The sequence below is a fragment of the Mycteria americana genome, chromosome 6, assembly GCF_035582795.1.
Source record: "Mycteria americana isolate JAX WOST 10 ecotype Jacksonville Zoo and Gardens chromosome 6, USCA_MyAme_1.0, whole genome shotgun sequence".
Lineage (NCBI taxonomy): Eukaryota > Metazoa > Chordata > Aves > Ciconiiformes > Ciconiidae > Mycteria > Mycteria americana.
This window is the reverse complement of record NC_134370.1, coordinates 7,644,839-7,657,032: the sequence shown is the minus strand read 5'-3', so window position 1 is coordinate 7,657,032 and position 12,194 is coordinate 7,644,839. Positions and strand designations below refer to the sequence as shown.

The following is a 12,194-nucleotide window of genomic DNA, read 5'->3' as shown; positions in this document are numbered from 1 at the left end:
TCATCAAGTCCAACCATTAACCCAACACCTCCATGCCTACTAAACCATGTCCCAAAGTGCCACATCTACACGTTTTTTGAACTCCTCCAGGGATGGTGACTCCACCACCTCTCTGGGCAGCCTGTTCCAATGCTTGACCACCCTTTTGGTGAAGACATTTTTCCTAATATCCAATCTAAACCTCCCCTGGAGCAACTTGAGGCCATTTCTTCTCGTCCTATGGCTTGTTACTTGGGAGAAGAGACCGACCCCCACCTCTCTACAACCTCCTTTCAGGTAGTTGTGGAGAGCAATAAGGTCTCCCCTCAGCCTCCTTTTCTCCAGGCTAAACAACCCCAGGTCCCTCAGCCACTCCCCATCAGACTTGTGCTCCAGACCCTTCACCAGCTTCGTTGCCCTTCTCTGGACACGCTCCAGCACCTCAATGTCTCTCTTGGAGTGAGGGGCCCAACACTGAACACAGCATTCGAGGTGCGGCCTCACCAGTGCTGAGTACAGGGGGACAATCACTTCCCTACTCCTGCTGGCCACGCTATTTTTGATACAAGCCAGGATGCCATTGGCTTTTTTGGCCACCTGGGCACACTGCCAGCGCATATTCAGCCAGCTGTCAACCAACACTCCCAGGTCCTTTTCCACCAGACAGCTTTCCAGCCACTCTTCCCCAAGCCTGTAGCGTTGCATGGGGTTGCTGTGGCCCAAGTGCAGGACCTTGCACTTGGCCTTGTTGAACCTCATACAATTGGCCCCAGCCCATTGATCCAACCTGTCCAGATCCCTCTCTAGAGCCTTCCTACCCTCAAGCAGATCAATGCTCCCACCCAACTTGGTGTCATCTGCAAACTTACTGAGGGTGCACTCGATCCCTTCGTCCAGATCATTGATAAAGATATTAAACAGAACTGGCCCCATAACTGAGCCCTGGGAACACCGCTTGTGACTGGCCACCAACTGGGTTTAACTCCATTCACCACAACTCTCTGGGCTCCGCCACCCAGCCAGGTTTTTACCCAGCGAAGAGTACACTCGCCTAAGCCATGAGCCGTCAGTTTTTCTAGGAGAATACTGTGGGAAATGGTGTCAAAGGTTTTACTAAAGTCCAGGTAGACAACATCTTCAGCCTTTTGTACCTGCTGCAACCAAAAAGGACAGTTGCACAACTTCATCATCAGAAAGCTGTTAGCAACCTTCTCCAACTTTCAAGTTAACTTTTCTGGTACTTTTCAGAAAGCACCAATGCAGTGGAAATAGCTTTCCTGCTGCACCAAACGGCCCTTGAACTATAATATACCTCCAGGAAAAAAAAAAAAAAAATTAAGAAAATGGAGCAGCAAGATTTCTTCACCTCAGCTGAATCCAAGTAACATAACTGGGAAGAAATGAAGCTGTCATATGTAAGAGTCTCCAGAGAAAAGTTTTTCCCAGTAACTAATTAGAAACTGCAAACATAATGAAATAGGCTGTGATTCCTCCCCCTCCTCTTACAAAGATTTTTTTTTTCTTGGAAAACCATGAGAAAAGCTGCTACTTTTGGTGAATACATGTGATACATTTTTACTCTGGGTCTTAGGTCTGAACTGGCACAAGCACTGACATGGAAAACTACATTCAACAATTGCCTACGTGCTATTAGAATCTACATACAGATAACTGCTCTGTATCCCCAGGTTTCAGTAGTTAATTCTGTAATTATCTTGATATATACAATGAACAAAAAACTAGACAGCCAAAAGTTGAGATCTAATGCTTTAATCCTCAGTAATAATTTTGCCTAAATTTCACATGTTTTCAAGCCCATGATCTAGTTCTAAATCAGTAAATTTCAGGAAATTGACTCATTCACAAGGTGCGTTATCACCTTGGATCCTGATAACAGTTTTAAGACCCATGAAGTCCTGGGCCCTTTTTATCCCATAGCATTTTTGCCATGGTCCAAGAGGTTTCCTTTCCTCTAGATAAAAAGGATCTGTTTCTATGATCTATTCCTGACAGAGTAGATCAAAGATGGGAACACGCAAACATCCATTGCTTACCCCAGTCAATAGGAACAAAATCAGAAGTGTTGAAGAAAGCAGTTTTCCCTCTGACAGAGGTCACTTGACTTCCAAGTTGAGTAACTTCTATCCAGTAGTACAGGTAGATGCTTCTTTGGAAAGAACCAGCTCATACAGAATGATACCTACCAGTACATTGCTCCTGCAAGAGTATAAACCACTTCCTGAACTCAAAATACTAACATGGAAGGAAAGAAACAGCTCACACACACACAGATAGAAATGGCGTAAGTACTACAGTGGTATGCTAAGGCTACTACTTATTTGGAAGTGCTGTAACCAACCTGATACATCCTACTTCCACCACAAACACCGTTGTAAGCAAAGAATAAGGAGTATTCTTTTCCTCAGACTGCCTTCTAAAACCACTTTCACCTTGTCCTGGTTTCAGCTGGGATAGGGTTAATTTTCTTCCTAGTAGCTGGTATAGTGCTGTGTTTTGGATTTGGGATAAGAATAATGTTGATAGCACACTGATGTTTTAGTTGTTGCTAAGCAGTGCTTACACTAAGTCAAGGACGTTTCAGCTTCTCGTACTGCCCTGCTGGACAGGAGGCTGGAGGTACCCAAGAAGCTGGGAGGGGACACAGCTAGGACAGCTGACCCAAACTGGCCAAAGGGCTATTCCATACCATATGGCGTCATGCTGAACAAAAAACTGGGGGCAGTTGGCCGGGGCGGGGGGCATGGCCACTGCTCGGGAACTGGCTGGGCATCAGTCAGCAGGTGGTTAGCAATTGCATTGTGCATCACTTGTTTTGTATATCCTTTTCTCATTATTATTATTTCCCTTCGTTTTCTGTCCTATTAAATTGTCTTTATCTCAACCCACGAGTTTTACCTTTTTTCCAAGTCTCTCCCCCATCCCACTGTGGGGGAGGGCGGGGAGCAAATGGCTGTGTGCTCCTTAGCTGCCTGCCAGGTTAAACCACGACAAAGTTTATGATGAGTTTAAGTTATTGTTACTTTTCTTCTCAATATTGAGATGTTGAGAACCTCATCAACCCTCCCAGACCAGGATTCCAGCCTAGCGCTCACCTTCCTTTCTTTCGTTTCTGGAAAGAGAACGGGATAATTGCAAACAATTGTAATTGGAAACCAAGTGATCTATCCACCAACCAGAAACAACAGTACCCTCTTAATAGCTTTTCTCTTTTGTTAGATTTAAAAACAAGCTTGTTTTGGGCACTAAGCTGCCAATATCAAAAAAGAGAAGAATACCAGTTACTTGCAAATACTCTCTGTCATTGAATTTTACCTACTGCAAGTACTTAAAGTATAGAGTTTCAGGAGCTGTTACTCATTTTCACCACTGAAGACAGTTAAAGTTTACAATAATTGCCATTCTTCTAAACACAAGAACAAACAGGCAGGATGTTTCCAGGGCACTGAGATTACAGTCCGGGAAACCCAGGTCTAACCTACCAGAAAAGACAGTGGCTGCATAAGGAGAAAAAAACCTCATATTTCTGAATTTTACTGCTTACAAGTCATCTCATGCAGGACTCTAGCAGGAAAAAAAAGACAACATTCTCCAACACCCCTTCCCTAGTGACACAGGGATATTATCTGCACTTCCCCCCTCCCCACTTCCAAAGCTTCTTGTAAATAAGATGCTATATCTTTGCTTGTTACATCCAGTTAAGTAGTTCTGCACATAGCAACTTCTCCCAAGCCATTTAATACAGCAGTCTTATCAGCAAGAGCCAGCTTTGGCTTTGTAAGGAAAATAAGCAGGTTATATTCACTTAGTTCAAATGTATCCACTTTAATTTGAAGAGCATTGACTTGATAAATATGTGTGAGTGTAAAAGTTTTTCACAAACACAACTGTGTTCATGGATCTGTATATCATATAATTTTTATGTATTTAACTGCTCAGAAGTGCTCTAGATAGTAGAGTTTGGTTTTTTTAAAAACAAAACATTTCCTCTATCAAAAAAAAGGAACTAAATCGGTGTTTATGCAGGCAAAATTTGTCCAAGTTCACTTAGGCAATATTTCTTCTGTAAATAATGAATTCACACCTTAACCACTCCATTTTCTGCAACTAAGTGCTCAGATAAGTCTTCCCACCACAGAGACCACTGTACCAGGAGTTCATTTTGCATCTTCCTGCCTTCAACCACACAGCACAGGGACTAGGGCCAACTCAACCAGTGGGAGTTTGAGCAAGATCAAACACGAAGGGAGAGGCCTGTGCTGCACTGCTTTTCTGACTTTTTTTTCTTCCCATCTTTTGAAGTGGAGTGGGATCTTTTTCTTAAATCAAATGAACCTGAAACGTACTTACAGTCCTTCCTGAACACAACTTCAAATAGAAATCCCAGCTTCCAGGCTCCGATAGAATGACAAGATACTACTAACAAAAAACCCTTCGTACAAAAAAAACATAGCAACAAATTTCAAGAGCAAGAGCAGATGTTATTCTTGTCCTCTGAGTCTAGATCACAAACTGATTAAACTGATTTTGTTGGGGTTTTGGTTTTTTTTTTTTTTTTTTTTTTTTTTAAATAGAGGGAAGGCATGCTTCTTCTCACAGAAGTGGCAGCTGCAGCATCTCTTTAAAAAACAGCACCAGGATTCCATTTCTCTATATAGACCACAATTTCATTGGCTTTAATTTCCTACGCATACCCACTCAAAACCTTATTTTTTTCCCCCCCTCATAATACAAAACCACTTTTCGGTTGAACCAAATCTATATCAAATATCAGGAGAGTACCACACACTGACAATGACATCAGGAAGTAAAGTAATTAACAAACACTGACTTATATCCTACTTTCATAGGGCCCTCACACTTCCAAAAATGAAGGTAATATTCTTAGCTATTATGGTCTGAATTTCAGCAAGATAGAAAGAACAGCTGATTAACTCAATTTAAAGATCCTATTATCCAAGATTTAACCAAGTCAGATCACAGTTAGGAGTTTATACATGTCTATATACATTATCTTACTTCTAAGTAAGATAAAAACTAAATAACTTAGTTTTAATAAACTGATGGTAAGACTGAAATGAAATCCAAGGAAGTTGCTCATTAAACAATAGACCCCATATACAGCAACACAGTCGGTGACAGCTTATTTTTATTTTTCAATGTTTTCTTTTAATTTTACTTCTGCAAGTAACACAGAGCTGGGGAGAAGTATTTCAGATTTCACACACACAGCCACAGGTCTTCTCCTTTTAATAGTTCATCTGCAATTTCTATTTGATTCTCGTATTATCATCCACAGAAAACGAATTACATAGAAACACACATCTGACATTACTTATGTTCTAAAGATTTGACTGGTGTTACCTTTGCTTTGTTATTGGGGGGGAAAAAAAAAAAATCACATTAATGTTTTCATTGCCTGAAAAAATGCATAGAATTAAAATTAAATGTATCTAATTTTAAGGCAGTATCAGCTGAATTTTCCGTGATCCTGTTGCAGCAATCATTTTACCAGGTTTCATGATACCATTAAACCTCTTTGGCACAAAATAAAACATCAGGTCCATGGGTGGGCATTCCTCATTGTCCTATTTCCAAGGTGATCTGATCTGCTACATGGCTAAAAGCTCTTCTTAGGGAGACTCTTCCAAACAGCAAGAACAAGATGGCATCAGAGCTGATGATCTCCCATCATTCTAGGGTACCAGGCTCCCTGACCTCAGGGTAGTCACCTTGTTCACCCACCCTTCTCCCAGGACACCAACTCACAGTGACCCTAAAAAACATAGCAAAGCTCCTTTCCCCCAGCCCCTCGCTGGAGAGAGAAAGGCATTACAGAATCACAGAATCGTATAGGTTGGAAAAGACCTTTAAGATCATCGAGTCCAACTGTAAACCTAACACTACCAAGACCACCACTACACCATGTCCCTAAGCACCTCATCCAAACGTCCTTTAAATACCTCCAAGGATGGCGACTCAACCACTTCCCTGGGCAGCCTCAATGACCCTTTCAGTGAAGTAAAATTTCCTAATATCCAGTCTAAACCTCCCCTGGCACAACTTGAGGCCATTTCCTCTTGTCCTATCACTTGTTACCTGGGAGAAGAGACCAACCCCCACCTCTCTACAACCTCCTTTCAGGTAGTTGTGGAGAGCAATAAGGTCTCCCCTCAGCCTCCTTTTCTCCAGGCTGAACAACCCCAGTTCCCTCAGCCGCTCCCCATCAGCCTTGTGCTCCAGACCCTTCCCCAGCTTTGTTGCCTTCTCTGGACACGCTCCAGCCCCTCAATGTCTCTCTTGTAGTGAGGGGCCCAACACTGAACACAGCATTCGAGGTGCGGCCTCACCAGTGCCCAGTACAGGGGCACGATCACTGCCCTAGTCCTGCTGGCCACGCTATTTTTGATACAAGCCAGGATGCCATTGGCTTTCTTGGCCACCTGGGCACACTGCTGGCGGCTGTCAACCAACACCCCCAGGTCCTTTTCTGCCAGGCAGCTTTCCAGCCACTCTTCCCCAAGCCTGTAGCATTGCATGGGGTTGCTGTGGCCCAAGTGCAGGACCTGGCACTGAGCCTTGTTAAACCTCATACAATTGACCTCGGCCCATCGACCCAGCCTGTCCAGGTCCCTCTGCAGAGCCTTCCTACCCTCAAGCAGATCAACACTCCCGCACAACTTGGTGTCATCTGCAAACTTACTGAGGGTGCACTCAATCCCTTCGTCCAGGTCATTGATAAAGATGTTAAACAGAACTGGCCCCAACACTGAGCCCTGGGGAACACCGCTCGTGACCGGCCGCCCACCAGAGTAAACTCTATTCACCACCACTCTTTGGGCCCGGCCATCCAGCCAGTTCTTCACCCAGAGGGTTCCTACCCATTACTACCCAAGTAAAAGGAAAAAGAGAAATATATTCGACTCTAATCACCTATCATTTGGTCCCCATTTAGCACAGAGATAGCAATTGCTTCAGAGAAAAGAGGAGGGGAGCAGCTAAATGAAAACAGAGACACTGCAGTTGGGCTGGGTCACAGAAAGGGGTACACCAGGCTAGATACTGAACTCAACATGGGGCACAGGAACTATCCAGTTGCACAAAGCACCTACAATTGTAATTCTCCGAGCACGCTGGTCAACTGCTCACCGCTATGCAAACTTTTCCAATTTGAATTCCAAGTCCGGTTATCTCTGCCTTTGCTAATTGCCCTCTCGAGCTAACGGGGCCAGCAGCAAAGTCGCTACGCTCATACAAACACACACTGAGGGTGGCAGGCTGCAGGCAAACTCAGCAGTTCGCCACAGGAGTTACCCACAGGAGCACTTAACAGGAAGCATAGCACTTGAAGCGTATTCTATTTGCATTAATCCATTATCTTAACAGAGAAACTGCCGTCAGCATTAGGCAGTTCACTAACTAGCAGGGAATACTCAAGTACATCATGACAATAACCCCAGCGGTATCACAATTCTTTTGACCACATCACATTCTTAATGATACCTGTCAATATTTGGTAATGAAATGAAAGAGTAACAGCATAAGCAACAGGACAATAAAACATTCACTATCTCATAATCACAAGTCCTAAGGAAAAATACATATTGGTTCCCCCAGATAGTCAAGAAAACCATGACTTCATACAAAGTCATATTTTTGGAAAAAAAAAAAAAAAAAAAAAAAAATCACTTGAAGTGTGCCACATTTCTTCATGCAGATGCCTTAAAAAGGAAACTGTATTTAAGTTCACTAATCATTTGCCATTTTCTCCCTATTTGCTGTGGATTTCTGCAATATCTGAAAGCACTGCGGTTTTCCAGACTCCCATTATAAGAAAAATTCAATAGGTTTACTTACGCATTAGGTTGTAAATGTGCTTTTCTGCAACATGTTCCGTAAACAGCTTTATAAGGTCATCTTTTAAGTCTCTGTTAAGCTTGGTTTCTATGTAAAATTTATTCTGGAAGATAAGACAGAAGTTTTCAAGTTTGTTTTTCATAACAGCAAATAAAATAAACTTACTTTTTCCCTGAATAAAAATAGTTCAAAATTTTAAAGCTGTAGAATATTTGACCTGTAAAGTGCCTCCTTGGTGACTGCATTTATACTAAATAGAACATTCCTGTACAACAAAAAAACATGTATTTAAAATTAAGAGTGCATGTGGTACTATTGGTAACAAACCTACTTACATACAGGCATGCATAGTTTAGGGGTTTTTTTCTGTATCTACAGATACATCTCCATATCGATCCAGACTGGGGAGTTTGTAGAAAAAACACTTCATTTTAGAACTTTATAAATGCTCCAACACCAAAATAGGGCTGGACATCATGTTTATAACAAAAGAAAACATTTTTACCTATGTCTAAACGTGATTAAGCCATTAAAACAGGTATATTACAATAATAAATCATCGGTACAGCTATCCACTTCTGTGGTTCATTGATAATTTCAGAGGATAGCTACTCAGAATTAACCAACTGTGGAAATAAGTGATATATACAAATCTATACAAAACTGAACTACATTAAAATTTTGAGGATTCAATTACCTTGACCCACTCAGCATTAATAATAAATTCACCTCTTCAACCCTCAAAGGAAATTCTGTTCATGAGTTCCTTGAGGGCCTCTATACCTAATGTACTATTTGGTGTTATTCCTCAGTTCCCAGCCTGCAATTAATAGTAAGATTTCTTGTCCGTATTTTATTCATAGGTGGGTTTTAAATGCTGGAAAAAATAACTGTTTCAAGATAAAAGTCTTATCATTACAACACTAACACAGAAGTAGAACAACTTAATTCATCTGGACAACTTCTGTAAAAGAGTTAAACAGATACTGTAATAGAAAATCAACTTAATCAAAAATAATGTACTGGAACACTTATCTGAGAGATTTACTAGAGGCAGGGATATCTTAAGGGAGAAAGATTTTTCCACACTTTAAATCAAGTTGTTCTCCTATTCACTAAAGCATTTAACATAATTGGAGCAAACCCTCAGACCACTATTAGAGCAATCTTTACATTTTTTTGTGAAACCCATTCTCCTGGCCATTACCAAAACTATACACATACCGTAATAAACTGTCCATGCAGAAACCACTTAAATTTTCAAGGCAAGCATTCAGCAGCAGTAATTTACCTTTAAAAACTGAACCTGTTAGAACAAAGGCAATCTGAGGGCTGAATACATGCCCCTATTGAAGTTTAGGTTTGTTGCAGTGCCAGACAACAATCTCGAGATTTTTTTAAAAAAATTTAGTAACTTCCTACTGCCAGTTCCCTCCCTGAAGCTCTCTTACCTGTAGAGGTTTTATCAAGGGCTATTAGTCAGTTGTTTCCCCCTCACCTGGGCCTGTTCTTCAAACAGAGATTGAGAGAAAGGCTCTGCAGACAGAATTAACTTGTCTTGTAAGAAACAGACTAACTTCATTTGTAATATTTTTGGTCAATGGTGAATTGCCATTGCAACAGAAATTCACGGCAACTGAAGATCTACATCTTCTAGGAAGTGCTAAGCTACACACCATACTACAGTCTTTCATCAGACCTAACTTCCTAAACCATTTCCACCTTGAGCTTCCTGACCACATACTACCATGTACCCACCGGTGCAGCACACAGGAGTGATCAGAGCATCTCAGCACAGGTCTACTGACCTGAATCAAACCTGACAAATCAAACTACTGATTCTTACAAGTTGACAGATGAGATGCACCCACCTAAGGAAATAACTTACTCTGTTCCTTTCCCAGCCTCCAGACCTTCTTACATTAAAAGCAGCTGGCAATGACATGTGCAAACTGTGATGCTTTCTTTTGTTTAAAAGTTGGAAAGCCTACACCTTAAGTTTCATAACTAGAAAAGCAACAAAAAAACCCCAGTAGTTTCAAGGAGAAGAGTTACAATGCAGTACTTATACACAGAACAACTGTAAAATACTCTTCACGTTTGCTGACTTGGAAACACCTTTCCAAAAAGATGTTACACTTGCACGCATTTAAATAAACAGTGAAAAATCCCCTAAAATAAGTACTTCATTTCTAGTCTACAGTGCTGAAAGGAGATAGCAGAAGAGCTGTCACCTTCCCCATTCTTGTTAGTGGAAAAACAGGAAGGTTTTCTGTATAAGATACCACTACCCAGGCTGTACCAGTATTTCTTGAAAAGTGTGTCAAGTCACCTAAAGGTCTGACAGGTAAAAGGTAAGCAGATATCAATAACTGAGAAAGTCAGATATGATATAAGCATTTCTTCTACAAAACACCGTATCATAAAGCAATCTGGCAAATGTTAAAAGACATAATTGTGTTAATATTAAGAGGAGATCAAGAAATACTTGAAAGAGAAAAAACAGTATATGAGTGCTTATCATCTCATCCACATATATATATATATACACACTCACATATATCTGTGTATACAGACATACACAAAATGCCCTCTAGCTGATAAGCAAGGAAATGCAATACCACCCAGTAAGAATAGTAATATTTTAGAGGCTGTGAAAAAATTCCTAACTATCCTAAAACCACAGTGCTCACAAATGTTAGGCTCATTTCATGCCACAAGGTAACAGCTTTTCAGCTACATCTCTAAGTATAATTAACAATTGAGAACCTATTATAAAAAAATACATCATCTAAACGCTGATTTTCATTTTTCTTGAAGTGGGTATATGATTTTTATTCATACATGTGTGCAGCATACTATGATATGTACAATCTGTAAGCATACAGAATACCCTCATTTATATTTACAAAGCAAACAGTTATTCACTAGGAATTATTCTTAGGAATAAAGCACTGTGTGCTAAGCTGACTTCCAATTAAATTTACTTTATCTGCGGTTACATCCCAGAACTTTTGAAGGACCTTAAACCCACAGAATTTTGGAGGGACAAAAGTGCTTTGGGCCTCCATGCTTCTTGAAAAGTCCACTGTAGCAGCATAAAACTGAAAAAAAATCCATCACCATGTGAAAAAGAAAACCACTAGTGCTCCATGCAAAAGAAGGAAAAAGAAAAACTCCCTCAATTGCAAAGTCAGCCCTCTCGACCACCACTCAAGATAAGCTTTGAAACACACCTTGGTCACCATATACAAGCAAGTTAAGAAAACCCCTTTCCCGTATTCCCACCATTCACACAAGAATATGGTTTGGCACATGGAGAAAGAAGAAAAGTGCTGCTCTTATCAAAACACACAGGACTAAGCCTAAGGCAAAATACTATGCCTTTTTTGGCCACCAAGGGACAAACACATGTTCCAGCTGTACAAAAAACCTTTAGGTTTTCCTTGGCTTCATAGATTTTTTAAAAATATTTAAATGTATATTAGAAGTTTTCTTAAGCAGCAATACAGTTATCCTTTCAGGACAAAGTTTATCAGTGCCACTCCAACAGCTTTGGAAACTCCTGATTAAAGCAACCACATCACTACCAAACAAGGAAAGCCTTGCCATCTCTGATAAAAAGGCAGAGTTCAACAACTTAGTCCTCTTCACTTAAAAATACATTTAAAGTATCTATTAAGGTAACTGCAAAGCACTAATTTATACAGTAGAATAATTAGGCTTTCACCGCTTGCAATTGTTTTTTAATTGTATTTTCTTCTCTAAATAAAGGAAACTGCTGCTGCTGTATGAGAGAAAACTTGATTAGATGCTACAATGTAAAACTGCAGGAGTGGCTGCACATAAAAGTACTTCCAAAGGCATACAGAAAAAACTGAGAGGAAAACATTTTTCATCCTGACTTCTCTATTTTCCACATCATGAACAACACTGATTAATAAATATTAATAAATACATTAAAAGTATGAGACTTAATTTGACATTAGCCTTCAAAACCAGCTATATAGCTGAGCCAAATCAGCATTACATTTGGCAGCAAAAAGAACCCACCTAAGCCACTAACTCGGGCCTAACTTGAATTAAGTCACTTAAATGAGAAAGTGTTTGCAGGAACAGAGTTTTACTGCCTGAACAAATCACTAGTCACGCTTTAAAGAAGCTTCTCCTTTAAAATGATAGAGTACTTTCACTTTTCTTTGTTCTCAAATTAAAAAAAAAAATTACTATCTGTCTATTCATTTTACAGGCCTGTTTATTACTGACTAACCATTTTTATTATGTTCAGATATCAGCTAGACTAAAACTCTAAAAAAAAGAAACAATGGGATACAGAGCAC

At 40.3% G+C, this 12,194-nt stretch overlaps 1 protein-coding gene across 3 annotated transcripts in view; it reads right to left on the bottom strand.

The window, feature by feature from the left end:
• The window catches only part of CACUL1 (CDK2 associated cullin domain 1), a 55,104-nt gene that overhangs the window by 18,476 nt on the left and 24,434 nt on the right, over window positions 1-12,194 (bottom strand). For all 3 annotated transcript variants that reach the window (XM_075504455.1, XM_075504457.1, XM_075504458.1), the window contains one exon: window positions 7,855-7,957. In XM_075504455.1, the coding sequence (XP_075360570.1) occupies window positions 7,855-7,957 (103 nt within the window). The remainder of the gene's footprint in view (window positions 1-7,854; window positions 7,958-12,194) is intronic.